At 39.1% G+C, this 25,525-nt stretch overlaps 2 protein-coding genes and 1 long non-coding RNA gene across 3 annotated transcripts in view; 2 read left to right on the top strand and 1 right to left on the bottom strand.

The window, feature by feature from the left end:
• The window catches only part of LOC111347607 (uncharacterized), a 563,268-nt gene that overhangs the window by 125,090 nt on the left and 412,653 nt on the right, over positions 1-25,525 (bottom strand). The gene's annotated exons all lie outside the window — the stretch shown is intronic.
• LOC148731444 (uncharacterized) overlaps positions 1-25,525 on the top strand; it is a 64,100-nt gene that overhangs the window by 9,153 nt on the left and 29,422 nt on the right. The window lies entirely within an intron of this gene.
• Positions 6,623-12,416, top strand: LOC148731445 (uncharacterized). Its single transcript, XM_088761082.1, has one exon. It carries the CDS (start codon positions 7,153-7,155, stop codon positions 11,530-11,532), a length of 4,380 nt encoding a protein of 1,459 aa, XP_088617208.1. The 5' UTR covers positions 6,623-7,152; the 3' UTR covers positions 11,533-12,416.

Genomic DNA, 25,525 nt, shown 5'->3' on the forward strand with positions numbered 1-25,525 from the left:
AGATTATCAGCTTCCACTATGTTTCTTGGTAATTCATTCCATAATTTAACAATCCTAATGAAGAAAGAATGTTTATAACAATTAAGTCTTGCTGGTTTGACGTAAAGTTTGTACTGATGATTTGCTCTCGTACATCTAGTTGTGGCAAAATCAAAAAAGGTTCCAAAATCTAAATGGTAAAAACCAAAAACAATTTTATAACACTCAATTAAAGATAAATAAGTTCTACGGTCAGAAAGAGTAGGCCATTTTAGCAATTTGCATCGGTCTTCGTAGGACATGTCTCCTTTGCGTTGATTTAAAGCAAGTCTTGAAGCTCTTCGCTGTACATTCTCAAGAGCATGGATGTCCTTGACGAGGTAAGGACACCAGACAGGTACCACATATTCCAAAATTGGCCGTACAAGAGATTTGTAGAGCATAGAAAAAATATTTGCATTAGCGGTGCCTATCGAGCGTTTAATAGAACCTAGGACTTTATTCGCTTTGTTCACAGTTATACCAATGTGGTTACTCCATGAGAGGTCCTTAGTTATTATAACACCGAGATCTTTAAATTTATCTACGTCTTTCAAGGGCTGTCCAAAGAAATAATTGGTCACTGACTTATCACGTGAATGTGTAATTCGCATAGATTGACATTTATCCGCGTTAAAACGTAATTGCCATTTACAAGCCCATTCGCCAATATTGGTAAGATCTTCCTGAAGACGCTGACAATCTGTGATCGGGTCAATTATCTCTCTATAGATCTTCGTATCGTCTGCATATAATTTGATTGTGGACGATACACATTCTGTTATGTCATTAATATACAGCAAAAACAATAAAGGCCCAAGGATGGTCCCCTGTGGAGTGCCGGAGGTTACATACGACCAATCAGAACAAGATCCCCTGATAACTACACGTTGTTTGCGACCAACCAGAAAATGTCTGAGCCAGTTAAGCAGACAACCGTCGATGCCATTACTTTTTAATTTTAAAAGCAGCCGTCCGCCATTCCGCTGAAATAGTTCTATTTACACGCAACGGATCAGCGCATTTGCTGTTAAAAGACGCGTGTCGTGGGATTATTATTTCAAGGCTAAGGTCACAATAGGTAACACACTGGTTTCACTTTCGTGTTCCTGTTTACAAGTTGAAGGCTGGTTGCGGATGAGCAATTTTAAGTTTCTTGTCTTGTCTGGTTGGAATTTTGACGCCTAAAAGAAATTCAGAACCGATTTTAGTAATTGTTTCAGACAACAGATATTTACATTCTCTAAAGAGGCTTAAATGTGGAGTCTTATCCTTGTTGCTGCTCTGAAAAGGACTTTGATCAACACATTCTCGAACAGAATTTAGATTTGCTCTATATTTTGACTCAACCCCCATTAAGTAGCTCTGCCTATAAACTCAACGGATCAGCGCAGAAATCGCAAGTCTGACGTTTGTGGCTTTAAAGATGCCATAAAAAATGATGCAATGTCTAGAGATTATTTCTGAAGGTCACAGTTTGTAACTAATCAGTTTCACTTTCATGTTCTTGTTTATTAGCTTCTAAACAGCTGCACCTCCCCTCCCCTCTAAAATCCCGATTCCTTCCAGAGTTTTCTTAACTCTGGAAAGTAGAGGCCTGTACACAGGCTACTGTTTATCAACTGGACGGAATTATGACGATTCTTTATTTGCTGAATGAAAACCCTCATCTAGTACAAAAAGACTTTAGTTCTGTATGGTCGTTAAATACAATCAATTTGGTCAGTTTTATTGCTTAGGCCCAGTTCAAACGTTGAATTTCACATGTGCCGAACTTAACTCCTATTTCAGTCAACTAAAATAGTTAAATACGGCATTTGATTCAAACGTCGTTCAATTTGATTCAAGTCGTTCAAAGGCAAGATACGCCAACTCAGTTTAAGTGAGCTCTTGGATGATTGCTGCACGCGCTGTAGCCTCTGCTCCTCTTGAATTTTATATATTTTTATTACAAATCCCGTAACTAGATAACTATAGATTTTCTCTTAGTTTTGATATCTATACTACTGTAAATAGCTCCTAGTCTTTTTTCTTTTTTAGTGTCCCCAAATTAGTAAGGGATTTTTCCCTTGCTAGACGGCTCTTGACACTTTTAATAAAGTTTTACTACTACTATTACTACTACGTCGAATTTAACTCAGTCGAATTCAATCAATCAATCAATCCTCTATTTAAACACATGACACCTAGGAGTACAGAAGTTCTCGTTAAAACGTGTACGTGTAGGTACAATTAGAAATAAAACATAATTTCTGTAAGAATACAAATAATAAGTAGATCTATTAAATAACTAAAAACAGTATCGAAGATCATTGGTAAGAGCTATCAATAAAAAGTTACAATATTAACAATAACGATATTTACAATCACTACCACTAAGCCATGTGGGCTTTAAGAGAACGCTTGAATGAGACAATATCTTGAGATTCTCTGAGTCTAGGAGGTAGCGCATTCCAAAGTTTACTAGCTAAAAATGAAAAAGACCGATGTAAAAACTCAAGATTAAAAGGAGGTAAATCTAGCCTTGTACTGAGCCCGCGTAAACTATACGGTACATTTCTAAAATGAAAAAAATCACTTATATAAGGAGCCCCCTTATCATACAAGCACTTATATAACATAACTAACGATTGGAATTGCCTACGATTCTCCAAAGACTTAATGTCGGCCAACTTGAGGAGGAAGTCGTATGACACAGACTTCGAGAAGCCTAATATAGTTCTTAATATAAAGTAATTAGTTGTCTCTATTTTAGTAGTCTCCGCGTTACCTACTCCCAGTAAAAGGGGACTGCAGTACTCAAGATGAGGGAGAACATAGGCCTTATATAATCGAACTAACACGTCCTTTGAAATAAACTTACGTATTCTCCGCAAAGCCGATGCCTTTGCGCATCCCTTACTCAGCTGTTGCTTTATGTGCGCTTTAAATGTTAATTTGCTATCTAGGACCACCCCAAGGATTTTGAGTGTGTCCTTTGTATGGACATTAGAATCATTAAGATGGAAATCATACTGGTATGAAGACGGGCCAATAGCGATAGCTTGCGTTTTGGCGGCATTAATTTGTAAAAAATTCATTGAGAACCATCTCGATAGAACGCTCAGATCAGAGTTAATTATAGTTCAATTTCCATTTATTTTGAGCTTTAACTCAGAAATTTCATGATATAAGTTTACGATAATAGGACTCTTCAATATTCTCCCATACATTCCTTTATATTTGGAATAAACAACCAGACTCGTCGCTTGTCTGGGCTCCCTGTGCTCACATGTGCCGAATTAATTATAGAGTTAATTATAGCAGAGTTAATTATATTAATTATTAATTATATTAATTATATTAATTATATCAATTAATTGCAGAGTTAATTATAGTTTAATTATAGAATTCAACTCTGTTCGCTGTCGATATTCCCAGGCGCACTACTTATTTTCTAGACGAAGACGTCTATTGAGTGTTTGCGTAATTGCTTCACTGATGCTCTTGTTTTGCTGTTTGGTTTTGCTTCCTTATCTTAGCTTTTCGTCATGATACTTTCACATGATCCACGTTCTATCATTTCACTGAAACACGACCCACAATATGCCACAGAGTTTCCTACTTTCCACCCAGGAGTGCCGTCTTCGTTTTAAAAAACCGAACACCTCATACAAAAGTAATTACCGCACGTCAAACAACTGTATTTTGTCGTTTCAAAGCAAGAACTACAAATTCCTTTGTCTCCCACCATTTTTTTTTTGTGTGCTGTTTTGGCTTTTTCGCGCATGGCATTCATAGAATTCGTGGCGATTTGTGGATAATAAATGAATTATAATAATTTCCTGTAATTCATGCATTAAATTCGGCATATGTGAGCACAGGGAGCCCAGACATGCGAGGAGTCTGGTTGTTTATTCGAAATATAAAGGAATGTATGGGAGAATATTGAAGAGTCCTATTATCGTAAACTTATATCATGAAATTTCTGAGTTAAAGCTCAAAATAAATGGAAACCTACCTCACTTGCTGTGCATTGTCGTTTCTGTGGCTCTAAATGGCCAATTTGAGCGATTTGGCGGGTTTTGCTTCGACTGTTACTATACGTTATAAGAAGGAGACAAGGGTGGAAAGCTCATACGTTATAAGAAGGAGACAAGGGTAGAAAGCTCATACGTGATAAGAAGGAGACAAGGGTAGAAAGCTCACACGTTATAAGAAAGAGACAAGGGTAGAAAGCTCATACGTTATAAGAAAGAGACAAGGGTAGAAAGCTCATAGGTTATAAGAAGGAGACAAGGGTGGAAAGCTCATACGTTATAAGAAGGAGACAAGGGTAGAAAGCTCATAGGTTATAAGAAGGAGACAAGGGTGAAAAGCTCATAGATTATAAGAAGGAGACAAGGGTGGAAAGCTCATACGTTATAAGAAGGAGACAAGGGTGGAAAGCTCATACGTTATAAGAAGGAGACAAGGGTAGAAAGCTCATACGTTATAAGAAGGAGACAAGGGTAGAAAGCTCATACGTTATAAGAAGGAGACAAGGGTAGAAAGCTCATACGTTATAAGAAGGAGACAAGGGTAGAAAGCTCATACGTTATAAGAAGGAGACAAGGGTGGAAAGCTCATACGTTATAAGAAGGAGACAAGGGTAGAAAGCTCATACGTTATAAGAAGGAGACAAGGGTGGAAAGCTCATACGTTATAAGGAGACAAGGGTAGAAAGCTCATACGTTATAAGAAGGAGACAAGGGTAGAAAGCTCATACGTTATAAGAAGGAGACAAGGGTGGAAAGCTCATACGTTATAAGAAGGAGACAAGGGTGGAAAGCTCATACGTTATAAGAAGGAGACAAGGGTGGAAAGCTCATACGTTATAAGGAGACAAGGGTAGAAAGCTCATACGTTATAAGAAGGAGACAAGGGTAGAAAGCTCATACGTTATAAGAAGGAGACAAGGGTAGAAAGCTCATAAGTTATAAGAAGGAGACAAGGGTGGAAAGCTCATACGTTATAAGAAGGAGACAAGGGTAGAAAGCTCATACGTTATAAGAAGGAGACAAGGGTAGAAAGCTCATAAGTTATAAGAAGGAGACAAGGGTAGAAAGCTCATACGTTATAAGAAGGAGACAAGGGTAGAAAGCTCATACGTTATAAGAAGGAGACAAGGGTAGAAAGCTCATACGTTATAAGAAGGAGACAAGGGTAGAAAGCTCATACGTTATAAGAAGGAGACAAGGGTAGAAAGCTCATACGTTATAAGAAGGAGACAAGGGTAGAAAGCTCATACGTTATAAGAAGGAGACAAGGGTGGAAAGCTCATACGTTATAAGAGGGAGACAAGGGTAGAAAGCTCATACGTTATAAGAGGGAGACAAGGGTGGAAAGCTCATACGTTATAAGAAGGAGACAAGGGTGGAAAGCTCATAGGTTATAAGAAGGAGACAAGGGTAGAAAGCTCATACGTTATAAGAAGGAGACAAGGGTGGAAAGCTCATACGTTATAAGAAGGAGACAAGGGTGGAAAGCTCATACGTTATAAGAAGGAGACAAGGGTAGAAAGCTCATACGTTATAAGAAGGAGACAGGGGAGAGGGGGTGACAATGATCATTCAAAATGTTTGTTTTGGAACAGGTCCCCCCCCCCCCCCTCCTGCCTCAGAACTTACAATACAATACTATACTTTTTCATTTTAAATTACCGGCACTCTTACTATATGAGAGGTGCTTAAATGAATAAAGTTTCTGTCTTATTAAAAATGGGGAAAAGATTGGATATGCGGATGATACATGCAAAATTCCCAAAATTATTAGTATAAAGTTGAATAAAAAAACATTTAAAGTCACTTTCCTCCTTCTAAAATATTTGAATCAAAGGATCTTTTGTGATACCAAGAATTGTACGAGATTTTTAGAAAAATTAAAGATGTTTAAGAAACTCGGATATATTTCAAGATATTTACAATTTTTTTAAGCCATCAGTCTCAAATTCCGCTCTTATGTCAAGCGAAAGAAGCATACAAAATAATACTGATTAACGGTTTAAAGCACCTTTAAGCGTAATTTTTTCTCTTGGATGTTAATAGACCAAACATCATAACAAATCAAGCCAATTTAATTAATGGTTTTCAGTAAAACAGTTGATGTATAGCCTACAGGGGTGCAGGTATTTAGAGACGTGATTAATGTGTTTGGTGTTGAAGCCAGATTAATTAGCTTTCTCTTTCGTGTTTGTAGGGTGCTTTTTTGATCACGGAGAGCAGCCTCTTTTCTTTATCTTAAAAGAAGTACTACTGCCTCGCTCTGAGGTGTCTGAATGGACAACGGTAAGATTACTTTATTTCAGTTGCACCGAGGAATAGCCAAAACTACAACTCCTTTCAAGCGAGTTTAAAATTAGTTCAAACTAGGCTAGGTAACTTTTCATCCTTAGATGGATGCGACGTTCGCAAATTCAATAGTTGTCAGTAAGACAATTGATATTAAACTTGCAGAGTGCAGCTATTTAGGGAGGTAGATAAGGTGTTCTGCCTGAAGGCCAAAGAATTTTTCGCTTTCGCTTTCGTCGAGTGTTTTGTTGACTACAGAAAGCAGCCTATATTCTTTATCACAGATGATCAATCACCACCAAAAAGTTTGCAAAACTTGGCAGGAGCAAGCACCTTAGTTTCATTTGCATGAAATTTATGAGTAGCAGATACAACTCTTTTCAAACGAAAACGACTTCCTAGAATTGCTATATTGGAAGAGAAGGAGCTTCATGAGGCCGTAACAAGATGAAATTTAACCGTGATTTCTCCCATCTTAACGCAAATTCCCCTACATCAGTGAAAATGTTATTTTGTTATGCTCTGTAATTTCTTTAATCTAATATTCTGAGTTTATCAACTCAACAAAAGAACTTCTATGTTTTGGTCAGCAAGTGAGGTAGGTTTCCATTTATTTTGGTTTATGATGTGAAGTTGTTAAAAGGTAGCCTTGATTCTTCGCTGCTCAATTTTCCTTCATATCCCTAGTCCTAGCGTCAATTTAGCTCCACCCTGTGAATAAAGGAAATAGACTTCCTTGTCTCTGAACCACGCCTTTCTTAAAGAAACATGTCTAAGCGCGTATCGCTAGATCTTGACACATATACTATTTGCAAAGACAACCCTGATGCCTATTAACAAAACTTTGGTTTTGCGCAGGTTCAAACAAGAGATGGCCGCTGCATTTGAATACACGGAAGAGCAGCTAAACTACTTCAGGATTTGTTACGTTGTCACTGATATTATAACAGAAGGTCTGAGAACAATCTTTAAACAAGAATGGGACAGTCGCCACAAGACAAGACTAGGAGAATGGAAAGATGAACCTAAAAGTGGACTGGACTTTTGGAATGGGGAGTCCCTAAAGAACAGAAGCAAAAACAAACGGCTGTTATCAACCATGAAAAATGGCGATAGAGCTGAATGGGATTGTACCATGCTGTTTTACGCTATTCTTTTTTCAGATTGTATCCACGGTCTCAATTCAGTGGTTCGATCAAACATAGATGATATAAGAAATATTCGGAATGAAATCGCACATGACGAAGCAGGCCAACTCTCTGACGGAGATTTCAATATTGTTATATCGCGGGTGAAAACTGCATTCGTCGCCCTCGGTCTTCCCACATTAAAAATCAATGAAGTCCAAAATCAAACAGCCTTCCCCACAGAGGAGTTAAATGAAGTTTTAAGGGAGGTTAACGACCTGAGACAAAAACTTAAAGAGAAGGAAAAGGAACTTAAAGGAAAAGAAAAAGAGCTTCAAGAGAAAGAAAAGGTACTTCAAGTAAAAGAAGAACAGAGGCTTGCCTTGCAAGAACAGTTACACGAAGAGGTCTCTCCATTTTGCATTCTCCCTCCTAAACCAACACACGACATCGCTGCTCGAGAATCTGAAGTTGATGAAATTATGCGAAACCTGCAAACATTAAAACGCACCGATGATTGGATGAGCATACTGTATTTGTCAGGAAATCCAGGAAGTGGCAAATCTCAGCTGGCCCGTTTAGCAGCCAAGCGATTCTACGACGAAGTCAAAGAAACACCTTTCGCAGCTTCATTTGTCATGACACTGAATGCTGAAAGCCCAGAAACAATTTTGAATTCGTATGTCGATTTTGCTCAACATTGCAAATGTCCCGGATATGAAATAACAAACACTTACGGCTCGAAGGATTTGAACACAGACGAGAAGATTTCATATCTCAAGTCCCTAATAAGTGCAAAAATTAAGCATTACACTTCATGGCTGGTGGTAGTTGACAATGGGAACTCTCTTTCAAGCGGTCTTTTGCCTGATGCAGGAAACGAGGTGTGGGCAAGGGGCCAGATGCTAATAACAACGCAGGGCACTGCGTCTATGCCGTTAACAAGCTCTTCCGTACAAAACCTTTCCGTCAGTGCAGGAATGCAACCTAACGACGCATGCTCTTTGCTGAGCATTCTTTCTGATATCCCAATTAATGACATAGAGAAAGAAGTTGCTAAGGTATTAGACTACCAGCCACTTGCCCTAGCGGCTGCAGCCACGTATGTGCGACAGGTTCGTCAGAGTAAGGTATCCTCGAAGTTTGGCTGGAGCGACTACCTGAAGAAATTGGAAGAGGGGAAACGAAGTGCTACTGAAATCAGACTTGCTGAGAGCAATCCAAGCTATCCAAACTCTATGACCAAAGCAATAACACTCGCTGTCGAAAAGGCGATGGCGGACGATATAATTTTCCATCACATCTTCAATTTTCTCTCTGTGTGTGCATTACAGCCGATCCTTCAAGAAGCTGTTATCGAGTACATCAGAGCAGTAGATGAAGATTTTGAAGATGAAGATATGATGAGAATGAGAATGAATCAATGTTCATTATTGCTGACTGAAGAAAAAGAAGAAGAGGAAGAAGAAGAGGAAGAAGAAGAAAAAGTGAGTGGTGTCTATATTCGAGCTCATGGTATTGTTCACGATGTTATTAAATCTGCGACGAAAGATTGGACAAAGGATGAAGTTTACGAAGTGGTATATGGGGCTGTAATGTCATTCTCAAAATTCGAAAAATTAGCTTCTATTGATGTGGGAACAAAATTAGCTCCCCATTTAAAGATGTTAAGCTTAAAACTTGAACATGTGGTAATTAGAAGAGAAAAGCCAGAATTCTCCGAAAGAGCAGTTAAGTCTTTGAGTTCTTACGCTGGTGGCCTTTGCACCCTCGGTGACATGTGCCATGACCACAGTGAATTTGGAGCAGCGATAGTCTTTTATAAATTGCAGTTAAAAATGATTGAATCAAGTCACGAAGGAGAGGACCTGAAAAAAGCAGCATGTTACAGCAACTTGGGTATTGTACATAAGAAGCTGGGCAAAACAGACCAAGCAGAAGACTACTATAATCATGCACTGGAGATTGAGCTGAAGAAGCTAGGACCTGATCATGTTGATGTTGCAGCCTCTTACAACAATCTGGGTATTTTACACAAAGCGCTGGGCGAAACAGATCAAGCAAAAGACTACTATTATCAATCACTGGATATTCGTCTGAAGAAGCTGGGACCTGATCATGTTCATGTTGCAGCCTCTTACAACAATCTGGGTAGTTTACACAGTGACCTGGGCGAAACAGATCAAGCAAAAGACTACTATAAGCGTGCACTGGAGATTCGTCTGAAGAAGTTTGGACCTGATTATGTTAAAGTTGCAGCCTCTTACAACAATCTGGGTAGTTTACACAGTGACCTGGGCGAAACAGATCAAGCAAAAGACTACTATAAGCGTGCACTGGAGATTCATCTGAAGAAGCTAGGACCTGATCATGTTGATGTTGCAACCTCTTACAACAATCTGGGTATTTTACACAAAGCGATGGGCGAAACAGATCAAGCAAAAGACTACTATAAGCGTGCACTGGAGATTTTTCTGAAGAAGCTTGGACCTGATCATGTTGATGTTGCAGCCTCTTACAACAATCTGGGTCTTTTACACAGTGACCTGGGCGAAACAGATCAAGCAAAAGACTACTATAATCATGCACTGGAGATTCGTCTGAAGAAGCTAGGTCCTGATCATGTTGATGTTGCAACCTCTTACAACAATCTGGGTGTTTTACACAGTGACCTGGGCGAAACAGATCAAGCAAAAGACTACTATAAGCGTGCACTGGAGATTCGTCTGAAGAAGCTGGGACCTGATCATGTTAAGGTTGCAGACTCTTACAACAATCTGGGTATGTTACACAGTGACCTGGGCGAAACAGATCAAGCAAAAGACTACTGTAATCATGCACTGGAGATTCGTCTGAAGAAGCTGGGACCTGATCATGTTGATGTTGCAACCTCTTACAACAATCTGGGTATTTTACACAGTGACCTGGGCGAAACAGATCAAGCAAAAGACTACTATAAGCGTGCACTGGAGATTCATCTGAAGAAGCTAGGACCTGATCATGTTGATGTTGCAACCTCTTACAACAATCTGGGTATTTTACAAAAAGCGCTGGGCGAAACAGATCAAGCAAAAGACTACTATAAGCGTGCACTGGAGATTTTTCTGAAGAAGCTTGGACCTGATCATGTTGATGTTGCAGCCTCTTACAACAATCTGGGTCTTTTACACAGTGACCTGGGCGAAACAGATCAAGCAAAAGACTACTATAATCATGCACTGGAGATTCGTCTGAAGAAGCTGGGTCCTGATCATGTTGATGTTGCAACCTCTTACAACAATCTGGGTGTTTTACACAGTGACCTGGGCGAAACAGATCAAGCAAAAGACTACTATAAGCGTGCACTGGAGATTCGTCTGAAGAAGCTGGGACCTGATCATGTTAAGGTTGCAGACTCTTACAACAATCTGGGTATGTTACACAGTGACCTGAGCGAAACAGATCGAGCAAAAGACTACTGTAATCATGCACTGGAGATTCGTCTGAAGAAGCTGGGACCTGATCATGTTGATGTTGCAACCTCTTACAACAATCTGGGTCTTTTACACAGTGACCTGGGCGAAACAGATCAAGCAAAAGACTACTATAAGCGTGCACTGGAGATTCATCTGAAAAAACTGGGACCTGATCATGTTAAAGTTGCAACCTCTTACAACAATCTGGGTATTTTACACAAAGTGCTGGGCGAAACAGATCAAGGAAAAGACTACTATAAGTGTGCACTGGAGATTCGTCTGAAAAAACTGGGACCTGATCATGTTAAAGTTGCAGCCTCTTACAACAATCTGGGTATTTTACACAAAGCGCTGGGCGAAACAGATCAAGCAAAAGACTACTATAAGCGTGCACTGGAGATTCATCTGAAGAAGCTTGGACCTGATCATATTAATGTTGCAGCCTCTTACAAGAATCTGGGTAATTTGCACAGTGACCTGGACGAACTCCAAGAAGCGAAGCATTGTCTTGATCGTGCACTGCTAATTTTTATTTCGAAATACGGTCAAGATCACGTTAGGGTACGAGAGGTCAGGAGGACCTTATCTCGGCTACAACAGAAAGGGAGGTACGTCGTTGAGTGAGGGTTAAGCTGCTTTGAAAAGAAGAAAAGATGGACGTATAGATAGTCTAGAAACTGTGCTAATTTATAAACGGTGAAGGCCTTTAGACGCTGCTGTCCCTTTTTCTGGAGAAGTTTCGCCAAAATCTAGACCTTTTTGATATTTTCGTTATATTTGATATCACTTGAGCTTCTTATATCCTGATCTGCAAACTCTGTGATCGGACACAGTTTAAAGACGTTTCCTTGCTTGCAGTCCCACGGTCTAGGACAAAGTCGTTTATGAGTCGCCATTTAGTGCTGCTTCTTCTGAATTATGACTTTTGATTGATTGGCTTGTGTACATATCACTCTCTTCTTATCAGCAACGTATATTTATAAAGTAAAAGGTAGCCTGGTGGTTTCGTTATGTTCTATACTTGATGGAACTTAAACCAAAAACAGGCTCCTCCTGTAAGAAGGAGTATAATTGACAAAGTTTCCAAATGAATAGCTCAGGACTTAATAGCACTGTAGATCTCAGTCTGAGAAGTTTAAAAGTATTGTAATAGATTAAGAGACTCCTTGTGGTATTACCTTAGAATTTAAAATTTCGTTGAACTGGAGACAAACGCTTTATCTACTATTTTTTCATACATTCTGAGATGAAACTCGCGCGTTAACTACAGAGTGTACGAGGTGCTTCGTTTAATCGGGATGATTAGGTCTAGTAATGGTTGATTTCGACTCAATGCATCTCAGTTCACCGATCTTTAGAATAATGACGGACTATATATACATTAACCTTTTGTGAGAGCTTAAATAAGTTTATATATTTGTTTGCGGTCAAATGTGAGATCGTAAGAGATGATGTTTTTTTCATATACACGGACATGTTTTTGCATTAAATAGATACTTGTGTGGTTATTATCTTTCGATTTTACTTTTGGAGCGTTCAGTGGCCCCTCCCCACCCAGATTATTCAAGCATGATTTGTTTTGGCGTCACTCCTTTGGCAAGCTCGTTATCTTGTTTTTTATTATACTGGGTGAAACTCGATGAGAGTGCCAAACTTTAGCAGCGGTTTCAGTTGTGTATCCCAGGCGCTTGTTTCATTTTTCTTCCCCCTCCCCCGGGCCAAAAATCGTTATGTACATCTTTGGTTTAGATCCGTTGGTGAGGTTGCCGTATATTGTATATACAAATATTGTATATACAATAAAGGATTAATAAAGTATAACAAATACGTTGATATCATGTTTCGAAATAAAGAATCAACACAACTGGAAAAAAATTGAGCCGGTTAATAAACCCTTCAACCTCAGTCACTAACATCTAATTTCCCCTTACAATATCACTTCTAAATCAAACGCTACGGTTATGAGTAAAAAGACAATGATCTCAACTGAATGAAGCTCTGGATTGTAAAGAAAAAAAATCTCTTCACGTCAGTACCATGACTAATGTAAAGCACACAGTATGGGGAACATGCCTACCGAGGCTCAGGGAGCGTAGAGGGCTAAAGGAAGTCTTCCTTGGGTCTCCCAAGATTTTCTACAATTTAAATTTGTGCATAAGTGGGATGATAGTGTTTTCCATTGTTGATATAAAACCTTGTTGACGCAGTTCTCAAAATTTGGCTGAATCGAAGATAGCTAAAACGAAGTTTAGGTAAAGAAGGGCAAACTGTTGGTTTCACAACCGGCCGACTGTTATTCAGTACAAGCTACCAAAAAAAACTATGAGTTTGGTTACGATATCTTTCTACTTGCAAACATGGCGATCAAACATGGCGGTAAACTCACGATGAAACATGGCGGTACACACGCACACACAGACACAGACACAGACACACACACACACACACACACACACACACACAACAAACAAAAAAAAAACCATAATTGCATCGATCTTTCTAACACTAAATACCTCATTTTCGTTCACGACAAAAAAATTAAACTTCAAAAGATCGTTTTTGATAAATCAAAGACAGTTTCTTTCACAATTTGTGGCAGGTTTAACTTGGAGGAGGAGAGGGAGGGGGAGAAACTGCCTGGAAGGGAGGTAGTCTGCTACTCTCTCCCTTTTTTTTTCCCCTTCGTTTCCCATCTCCTATCATATCTACCTCACGGAGTAATCTGTAATCTTCGTGACTTTCGATGGTCTAGCATTTAAATACTCAGGCATTAAAGGGATACTCTACACCAAATTTTAACATTTAATTAAAATGTAGATCTTTTGCCAAAACAACTACTGGAAGAAGAAAAAGTTCCCTAAAACCTTTCATTCGATTGAAATCCTGCTGCAAAAGCGCGAAATTCACTCAATTCAAAGACCGGAAGTTGAAATGGCTCCTAGTTAAACATAGCCTGCGAACAGGCTCCCCGTTTAATCAGACGTGGGGACACAGAAACCTTCCCCTTCCTTCCCCTGCTTCGCGCCCTCCAAGCCAGGAGCCTGTTCGCAGGCTAAGGTAAACACGTAATCAATGACGTAATAGGAGAACTGAAAAACATACGAGCGATCGTAATGGAGTCCGACTTTAGAGATTCTAGTTTCTCTTTTCGGATTCATCGTCGGTGATCGAGAGTACAGACGCTCAAGGAACTGAACCATATATGTGTTTGAGCCTTAAGACAGTGAGGCTAGTTCTGACTCCTCGAACGAACCAGATTAAGCCGATCCATTCGAGCGATTATGAAACAGACTGGTAAGCGATTTCTCTGAGTTACCGTCAATTTTCCCCTTTTGGCGAAATCTCTTCGTTTGTCAATTCACAAAGTGAAGTGATCGTTAGATTTGAGAAATGCAGCAGTGTTTGGCCTTAAAAATGTAGGACCTCAACTTGATTAGACCGGCATTTGTTTTTAACACAATAAAGCTATTCTTTCACATTCGCTGCACGTGTTATGTAAATCTTAAACTTGCGTAATTCCTCATTCTTTTACTTCTTCTTCACCTTCTTCCTCTTGATCCGAATTTTCCTCCTCACTCTGAACCGGGGTCGACGTAATAAACTCCTCGAGCGAAGTGCGTTGTGTGCTTTTACTCTTTACTGGAACGGACGTCTGACAACCTGCAAGTTATTTTAGCGTGCGGTCTGGTTACTTTCTTCGGGACGGCCAAACTACTGTCAGAGCAGATTGGTATTTTTATGTATTTTCAAGTGACTAAATTTGCCTCTAGCGGTACGACTGCTCCGAAATTGCACAGAGACATCTTTCCCTATTTTGGGAGTTTGGGCGCTGACATCTCGAGCTTGGGGTGAGAATTCTACCGATGCAAAACCTAATTGTTCGGTACTCTCGCTGTTCATTTTCTGTATGTGCATCGAGGATCTGGAACACGCACCGGGTAAATGAGTTGGGTTATAAGTTTAAAAGAACTTTTTGCTACATTTTTCATTCAATGAATACAGGTTTATATTTGATATTATATATGCAAGGCTAAAAAGATTAAGAAAAATTATTAAAATATTAAAACCAAACGTTTTCGGCTGTTTGCCATCATCAGGGTTGAAAGTGTTGACCGTCTGTATATACATAAATATCTTGTGTGATTCCTGATGGGAAAAGTCTGGAGACATAAGAAATGACTTGTTTGTTCAAACTGGGGCGGAATTGTTGGATCATTAGCCCCTCCACGATCCTACGCTTGTGGAATGTTTCTGCTGAGGAGAGAACACGCCAAGTGAAAGAATGTGATGGATTTTCCCGCAAGTGTTTTGCAAGTCCAGAGGTGTGAGTAGGACAGGTTTATATTTCATGTACAGGTAATACATACCCCCATGCAACTTTCTATTTTCTGTATGCTCACGTAGTTGTTATCGATTTTGTTTTAATAATCCCGGGCTAGTGTCACGGCCTTGTGAAGATGAGAGTTTTTTTTTTCGTTCTCGAGCCTTTGTTTCTTTTTTACAGGCGGATTAATACCAAAAATTAAGGGAACAGCATTGTATTTTAGAAAGAGCTTTCATCTTTAAACCCATAGATTTCGCCATAACCGACTGTTCCTTAAGAGAATCTGCAGTGAAGTAGTGAATGCTGCACAGACGGCTAGAGTTTGTTGGGTTCTCAAAATCGGATCGCGTGTTTTTCACGGTTCTCATCCATAACCTGGCGAAATTAGGATCTTCGGGCCATTTATGAAGGCTTACTCCATCGCTACACGTATTGGAACATCCACCGGCCACCCATCGTTGCGGTATTATTAGGGAGCTTAAGCAGGAGGACTTTTGAAGACGACACCGCCGTCAATGAGCAGTTGAGACTGGTACTAGATCCATTGCGCATGACATACCCCCGACAAACGACGTCCTCCTTCCGGCGACGACGTGAGCTTTAGGTATTTAACGGCGTCGTGAAATGTAAGTGATTTATGAGATTTCGTGGCTTTTGTAGTTTTTTTCAACTTTTCTATGTGGTTCACACGATCTCAATCCATGTTCAATTATATTTTTAGTTTAGTTTAAGAGCAGTTTGTGCCTTTTTGAGACAGTTTTTGGAAGATAGAAATGGCCACGGAGAAGGATGCAACGAGCACCAAACCTCCCCCAAAATCGCAAGTAAGCTTATTAGGAAATTATTGATCAGCGAAAGTTGAAATGACGGTAGAATCCTAAGAACTTGAGCCAGTGTTGGAAGATCCCTTTTCCTCACTCTGAACTCGGCTATGCATTCGTCGTCGTTCATGTTATCCAAGTCAAAGCGATCGTACGAATCATAAGCAAAATCTGGATTTCCTGGGGAAAACGAGTCGTACAAGATTATAAATTCCTCATCACTAATAGGATCAGCATCGTAGTAGACAAGAAGGGTCTTACGAAACCCTTTAAAACTGGCGATAACCGGAGCAGAAACAAAAGTATATCAGGAACAGAGGATGGCCGCGTCCTGGAAAAACAGTATCCGTGCTTGACAAACTAACATTTGGCGGGAGAGCGACGACGTGAAACCCAGGCCGGGAATCTGACGGCGGCGTCGTCACCGAAGTCTCTCCTGCTTAAGCTCCCTATTGTATTTTTGGGGAGAGTTTTTTATTGAAGAAATCTCAATGAAAGTTAAATGAGTTCTCCCTTCTACGTCACTTCTGTTGGTTGGGAGGCAAAGCCCTACGCTCGAACCACGCGTTGAGAAAAGTTTCAAATTTAAACGAAAACTACAAAAGATTTCCCCTTTTTTTCAAAAGATTTGTTTCATTTAAGTTGTTATCCGTCTTTTCTCAAAAAGTCATCACAGGCGAGAGAGTATTCCTTTAAGCTTGAAGTAACAAAGGTGAACGGCATAGCGTGTACTATTGAGCTATGGATGCACACGGGAGGTTGCTGAGCACGAAAGAAGTGAAAGAGTCACACAAGGCGGTAGCCGAGTGCGACTCTAGCTTCTCGAGTGCTTAGCAAACCTCCCAAGTGCATCCATAACTCAGTAGTGCACGCTACGGTGTTCACCATTTGTTTTATAACATAACATTGATACATTGGAAGAACAGAAGTCCTTTTATTGAGCTACATCGCAAAAAGAAATGTTTTGTGTAGTCTTACATGAGAACAGAAAGCAAGCGCTCGAAAACTCATTCATAACAACTAACTGCACACCAGCAACTCGATAAAGTTTAATCACGCTTCCTGAAATACCGACCAAAATCTTCTTTAATTTATAAGCTCTGTATCATTATCCAACAACCGGTGAAAGAGTTCAGCAGAACTATGAACAAACTGTGGTGTTTACCATTTGTTTTATTAACATAACATTGAAACACTGTAACAAGAGTTCCTTTTTATTTAAAAAATCTTACGTGATCAGAAAAAACAAGCGCGCGCGGAAAATAGTCTTAGCATTTGCTCGCGTCAGCAGCATACACCCACGGGCAAATAGTAGATGATGAATTAACCAATCAGAGCGCGTGCTTTGCTCTAGTTATGTTATAAATGAAAATGGAGAAATCAATAGACGAAACCTCTAAATATGTCTCTTACAACTTGTTCCGATACCAGTGAAAAAAAACGATTAACTTTCGACAGCACTTACATAACAGCTTTCACAAAAACAGTATTTTCAAATAAAATTGCAGTTTCTATGCTATCTTTAAGCTCTATAACAAAAGCAACAAAAATGACTGGGATTTGCCACACACATACAGTGCGAGTAACCATTCTAAGCAACAGGGGCTTAGAATCATAGTGTACGATACACACAATGGGGTGAACAGCGGAGAAGGCAATGAATGCAATGATGTCATTTACTTAAAATTTAAAAGTCTTTTTCAAAAACATGAGCCATCTTATGTCAAAAGCCCTCTGTACATAACTCTATCAAAACAATATGTAGCACAGATTTTAGGCCTTATGTTGCTTAATGTATTGAGAGAATCTAACTGTACATACAAAAATCATGGTAATTGTACTTTTCAGCTGTTTATGCGCAGCATCAGTGAACAAAGAGGAAAGAGGTGAAAAAATAAAATATACATTTCAATTTGGTGGTCTGCAGACACTGATAGAGATGAGAATCTATATACAACTGAATGGTACAATAGTCTCTCCTATGGGTACTGAGTAAACTTTATTTAAAATATAGAACTTATTTATATAGAAGCTACATAGAGAGAATTTATAGTACTGCATGTGGGTCATATGTCCACGAAAGATCTTTTTGATTTATGAGTCTTCTTCAGCATTGTTGCCCATATTTAATATCAAATATACATTTCAAGAATTTAAAACCCTCTATAGGTTTTTTTTTCATTTTGAACATCTAAACTCAATTCTCCCCACTTACAATTGGTGTTTCATCAATTAATACCTACAGTGTACATGTACTAGTTGATATTTTACGTTCTTCTTTTACATGTAATTTATTGCTTGCTCATGAACTGATCAATTAGATTAAACAGAAACTAACTACGTTTTCTAATACAACTACATGACTTGTATATTCTGTATAAAAAATGGAAATGAAATGCGTAGAGAGGACCTATTAAATCATACATGTTCATTACTGTTTCAAACCTTTTTCTTTGTCCTTCTTTCTCTTTTCAGCAATGAGGATGAATAAGAAAAGAACAAGGGCTTCAACAACGATACCAATAAAAGGCCACAAAGGGCCCCAATGGATATGTTAAAACAAAACAAAAAAGCAAACAATAAACAACATGATAACATTAACAGGTCAAACCATATGTTGAAAAAAGCTACGAGAGGCTGAGTGATTCTTTAGGACTGATCCTGTAGTATAACTTACAATCACATGATATGTTGTGCTAAGAAATGCCATCATTCAATTATTATATTTTGAATCAAATGAAAGCAACTGGCATTTCAAGAATCATAATGCTGATAATAACCAAAATAACCAAAATAGTATTAATAGAGACACTGATAATTGAAGTGGTATGGATAATGCTCAAAATGATGACAATGATAATTATTATAATAATAAATAATGGTAACATGACCAAGTAGATACCAATTGGGTCTGACTAATCGTACCGGTGATTAACGAAATAGACAAACATGAAGAACGAGTCTGATTTGTCAATCACAGCTGAAAAGTAAAGCTGTAAGTACAAGCATGGTTGTTGATATGGTTATTGTGATAAATTCTGTGATTGGTGGATATATAAACTGAGTGGACGTGGTATGATTGGCTGCTTTTGCTGTCTGATTACAGCCGACTGTCTGATTTCACTGCAAAGGAATGATAAGTGAAAAATAAAGCAACAAATGTACTGATCCCATTTGAGGAAATTGCAATGACTATGATCACACTAATAATAATCATAATAATAACAACATCACTTGTGTGCTACTACATGTAAATGCAGCTGACAGTGATAATTTTTAAAAATCGAATTTCCAGATGGGATTTGAACCCACGACCCTCCGTGATCTAGTCGGATGCTCTAACCACTGAGCTACAGGAGAATCTTTGGTGAGCAAGGGTCAATTAATGGGTATTGACTGGAACCGCATCACGCGGCTACACAGCCAAACATCAGCTAGCGCATAGAAGCTCACTAACAGCATCACGCTGTCACATTAAAGCATCACATGCAGCCAACCAGCCTCCAAAGTGAGCATGTAAAGATGAAAATAAACAATTTTTAAAAATCGAGTTTCCAGATGGGATTTGAACCCACGACCCTCCGTGATCTAATCGGATGCTCCAACCACTGAGCTACAGGAGACTCTATGGTGAGCAAGGGTCAATTAGTGGGTATTGACTGGAACCGCATCACGCGGCTACACAGCCAAACATCAGCTAGCGCATAGAAGCTCACTAACAGCATCACGCTGTCACACTAAAGCATCACATGTATTAAAGCATCACACGCAGCCAACCAGCCTCCAAAGTGAGCATGTAGCCGTGTGATGTGGTTCCAGTCAATACCCACTTATTGACCCTTGCTCATCATAGAGTCTCCTGTAGCTTAGTGGTTAGAGTATGCGACTAGATCACGGAGGGTCGTAGGTTCAACTCCCATCTGGAAACTCGATTTTTAAAAATTGTTTATTTTCATCTTTACAGTGATAATTCTGTGGAAAATTAAACATAAATGTACATGTAAACCATTTGCTACCTTTCTATAATATCAAGAAATGAATAGATATTCTAGTCTTCTCGGATAAGGACGAATAAACCGTAGGCCCTGTCTCCTACAGGGTTAGGGGTAGGAGACGTTAATTTACCACGCACAAGATAACTGTGTGGTGGATGTTCTCCCCTGGGATGGGATGGGTGGCAATGTATTTCTAGGGGGGCGTAATCAGCCTCAACAACCCGAGTTGAAATAAAGTTACCTACCTACTACCATGACATAATCCTTTCATCCCTAACGGTGACTTAAGCATCTACACATAGAATGTAATTTCTCCAAGCTTACAAGACCACCTTGAATCAAACATCAAGGTGACGAGAATTAAGGAAATGATCACCAACTAAAGAGTTTCTTGATTTTTCGACAAATTCTCCTCCTCAGTAAAAAAGGAAAGATATACAGAAGAGAATGAAGAATCTGGATGTTGTCGGTGTTGGGGTACAAAGTGTTAAGCAAGTAAAATGATCAAAGTACACGTAGAGCCTCACCTCTGACGCCAAGAATGAATTGCTGGCATTTGTCTTCTACCTTTTTAGGAGCAGTTTGAAGGAAGACAACAATAATAAAATCCACGATCAGTATAATCCACTCCAGATAGAGTCAGAATTGATTGGCCAAATGCATCTTGATGAATCTTGTAGTGTCCACCTGATCCATCTGACAAGAAACAGCCAAGGTAAAGTGAGACAAATTCATTTAGTCAAGAACAGATCATTTCTCTGTCTGTCTCTGTTTCATCACAGTAAAATACATAGGGATAATGAATAACTTATATTGGCAGATAATGAATAATCCTCAAAGACTGTGCTGAACTGTTTTACAATTACAATTTACAATTACAATTTATCACTTATAGAGCGCTATTTACAATGACGGATCAACAGCGCTTTACAATCAATCCTAACCCGCCCATCCCACTCCAGGGGAGGACATCCATCACACAGTAATCTCGTCCGTGGGAAATTAGCGTCTCCTACCCCTAACCCTGTAGGAGACGGAACCTCCATTTATTCGTCCCTATCCGAGAAGACTAGAATATCTAACCATTTCTTGATGTTATAGAAAGGAAGCATATTCTTCTCAATTATTTTAAGACCTTGAGTGTTGGTCCGGCCGGGGCTCGAACCCTCGACCTCCCGCACAACAGTCCAGCGCTCTATCCATTAAGCTAACCGGGAGGCGGTTTTAATAGGGACCCTTGATGAAATGAGCATCTTTAAAACTTACTTATGCAAGCCTGAGCACTGTCTTCATTCTGCTTCTTCACCTTCCATTCTACCTCCAAAGGAAAGTACAACTGTAATAAATCAATGACTAGCTATTACACTTGAATTGTCCAAGTAATTAATGGCAAGACATACGTGTACATTTAATAATAATAATAATAATAATAATTTGATATTTGTATTGCACAAACTAACATGTGGATATGATCAAATGTACATCACAACACTTTTCGGGGGACTTTGGCCTGACTGCAGCAGCAGTCTACAAACAATCGAAGGAAATTTATTTGAAGATGCCCCCTCCCCTCTCCCCCCAATCTCCAGTAAACAGGCCAGACCACATCACAGTAATCTTGTGATTGCTTTCTTTAACGTACCCTGCCTAACCAAATTAACTAATTAATAGATGCAGGAGAGGAGACCTAAGGTTTATTCGTCCTTATCCGAGAAGACTAGACTGTCTATCCATTTCTTAATATCATAGAAAGGTAGCGCATTCTCCTCAGTTTTTTTTAAGACCTTGAGTGTTGGTCTGGCCGGGGCTCGACCCATCGACCTCGACCTCCCGCACAACAGTCTAGCGCTCTAACCAATTGAGCTAGCCTGAGGAGGCGGTTAGGCATTAACCCTGGTCTACAAGGAAAAAATGGTAGATAGAGATCGACATGCCATCTATGTACAGTACATGTAATGTAAAAATTGGGCCATTGAAATTTCACCAGGACCCTGCACTGGGTAGCCTTAAATTTCCGTGATCTCTAAAGCTGAATAAACCTTCCCAGGTATGCTGTGCCAAAGAAAATGTCTCACTCGACCAAATGCTTTCCCTTCAACTCCCAGAAGTGACTGCAATGTAACCTCTCCATACAAATTTAAAACTCAATCTATTCAGCCAACAACTGAAGCAAGATGTTTTTTCCTTCTCATGACAAGAGTTAAACAACAAATATTCTGGGATCACTAGGTTCATACAAAGCAATTTATCAGTTTAAAGGTGCTAGCTATGATGTAATTATAATTGTTCAAATTTTCTAAACTAGCTATGACAAGAGATTTACATTTGTAATCAGATAATCAGATACTGATACAAGTATTTCTAGAAATTTATTAGATTATAAAACTGTGTTTTCATCATGGGTACTTTACTTTCTATTTAATAATGGTATGGCTGTTGGCAGTCAGGGTACTTGAATTTTTGTTTAATAATGGCATGGCTTTTAACTGTCAGGGTATTACAGAATTGATTGAATGCTTATTAGCCCAAGCAGATTCTTAGTGGCCATACAAAATGTACAATGCAGCTCTTTTACCCCTTTAAACTCCCATGAGTGATTAAGACAGAACTTTCTCTTCACAGTATCAAATGAATACAAAATCACACTGACAAGTCATGAGAAGAAAGAAAAATATCAATAAGGGGATTATTAGTTGATCCAATACTAAATTCGCCGAAGTAACAGCTAGCAGAATAATTGAATGGCAGACAGTAACAAGAATTACTTATGAGGTCTTGCTGCAATAGTTCATTGTACTTACTCTTAATAACTGTGTAATCTGTAACGTTGTACTCCTTAATATGTCTCAGCTTTACTTCCAAAAGGCAGGTGTACTTTCCCCCTTGTTGGACATCAACCTTTGTAAGCTTTAGTGGGGCTAAAAAGCCCTGTTGCACATCTGGATCTGGATTCCGCATACTCTCCAACAACTTCCCATCTTTAAACCAGGAAATCCTCTTCAGTGGGGTGCTGTTTTCATGTCCTCTTCTAGTTAGGTTGCAGAAGATTATAATGCCGTCATCTGGATTAAGAACACTGGAAACTGAGACTTTCACTGTTGGAATTTCATTTCCTGAAATGCAAGAATGTGTAAACCATTACATGAAGATTGTAGTGGCCGACACAAGCGAAGCAAAATTTCGACAACTATGAGTTTTGCAAATGAAGACACACTATGAAGCGGGGATATATTTTACGGTCAAGCCTTGAATCGTTTTATTTAACGTAGTCGTGGTATCCAAGTACTTATCATAAACTACAATATGAATTTATAAGGAAGAAGCTAAGCTACATGCGAATAGACAAACCAACATTCCAAACATTCCAATATAAAGGCAAGATACAAAGCTAGCTAAAACCTCAATATATATAAAGGCAAGATGCAAAGCTAGCTAAAACCTCAAACAAACTCACAAACGAACTATATATAAGCTCAAGGAAAGGAACATTAGCACTTACATAACAGTCCCACTTGTAAGAATTGAACCAAAACAAACTTCAATATAAGGTAGGTATTCGGAAGAGAAACGGGAGATCCAAACAGACACTTACTCTAACGCAGAAAACTGTAGTCTTACGGTAAATATGACAACAACCATTAAACAAACCGCCAAACGATAAACTAAAAACTTCAACTACTCTCCTCTAAAAATCACACACGTCAACGTTAAAAAATGGGTCCGTGTGATTTGCTTACGATATTACTTCGTATTATCTCAAAGCACGCGCACGCGAGTCGCATGCGCGCAAGTTTGTTAACGTCTTCTTAACAGTAGGCAAAAGGCGTGCCAGCCATTACAAAGATGAAGATTATTGGCCAAAATTTCAAGCATCAGGTGGATAGATTTTTCTGTTAACAAATACAATTTGTTTCCTAGTTGGAATGGAGATGGTTTATAGAAATATTTTGCTGCAAAAGGATTTTTATAAAAAGGTACTTTACCACTTAAGATGAGGGCATAACTTTTTGATGATCACTCACCCTACATGTAAATTGCACATTCAAAGTGAAAAATAACAGGAACTTTGACTCTGAACAATGGCAAGTAACCACACTACAACTTAACAGCTCATCCTATTCTCAGTGGTTTAAAGGAGATAGCAGTAGTGTTTTTCCCCTCAATAAGATGCCAGTCTTCAGAAAAGTTACCCCCATCCCTTGGCATTTCCTCCAGTTTTCTGACAGTTTATTTTTACTCAATTCTATACTATGTGGATAGACACGACATACATAATAGACTTATTTATGCTGTGAGAGTACAAAGTAGTGAAATTTCATCTGAAATGCATAGACTTACCTGTAATAACGCTAACACTAAAGCCATGCCTCTTTGGTACCCTTACATTTTTCGCAAAAGCATGGCACTCATAGCTTCCAAGATCACTGTCATCCTGAATTGTTGCATTCTCCAAAGTCATGGTAGTGTACAATTTAATGTTTCCATCTACAACGAAAGCAATTAACTTTTTTGCAGGAGGAGAAGAATATGGCTTTGTACTGTACAGATTATACAGGGGGAGGGGAGTGGGAGGGGAGGGGGAGGGGAGAGGGAGGGAAGGGGAGGGGGAGGGGGAGGGGAGGGAAGGTGGAGGGAAGGGGAGGGGAGGGGAGGGGAGGGGGTCCTGATTCCATTCCATTATATGTGCGAGGTTTCAGGAAAATCTTGATGTTCTGACAAACTTAAGGAAATAAAATTCATGGGTCACATATGATTCAGGAGGGAAATCATGACTCAGCCTCGTTCACACTATTTATGACGATTTTAAGAATCCTGCTTTGGGAGTAAAGTCTGAGATCCAGAGGTTGTTTCGTTTTGTTTTGTTTTGTTTTCTAGAGCCAGATACATCATCTGTAATACAAAGATATACTCACTTATATCCTCTTCTCTTTGAGTAAACAAAAATCTATCCCCCTCTAACTTTCTGTATCGGTTAAGATCATCTCTCCTATAAAACTCTATTCTATCTGGTTGAAGTTTACCAGATGCATCAAATGCAATGCAAGTAACGCTTGCTGAGGTGTACTCTAGTGGGTAGATATTCTCTGGGAAAGGTTGTATAATTCCAAATGGTGGTTCCCCTGGAAAAGAAGAAAAAAAAAAGAAAAAGAAAAAATGTACACTTACATCTATTAAACTGCAGGAACTGCACATACATGTATACTTGTATCTAGAAATGAGAAACTGGCGTGCTTTTCTGCATGGGACCGGACAGATGTTAATTTGAAGCTGTAATAGATTTTTGCCCATACTGTACCTTACGAAGCTGTAACGCACAATGTAACTATACCTAAGCTATCTCTAATTGATATATAAAAAGTTGAAAGCCAAAGTGCACAAGTAGATCCCTCTAAATAATTCACACTGCTTTTTGTTCGAAGTTTGAATAACGCGCATAAAAATTTCTAGATCATTCCGTTATCAGGTATTGTTATTTA

The sequence above is a fragment of the Stylophora pistillata genome, chromosome 5 (assembly GCF_964205215.1).
Source record: "Stylophora pistillata chromosome 5, jaStyPist1.2, whole genome shotgun sequence".
NCBI classification, from domain to species: domain Eukaryota; kingdom Metazoa; phylum Cnidaria; class Anthozoa; order Scleractinia; family Pocilloporidae; genus Stylophora; species Stylophora pistillata.

Coding starts and splice junctions, on each gene's coding strand:
- LOC148731445 (XM_088761082.1), top strand. CDS start 7,153: ATGCCTATTAACAAAACTTTGGTTTTGCGCAGGTTCAAACAAGAGATG.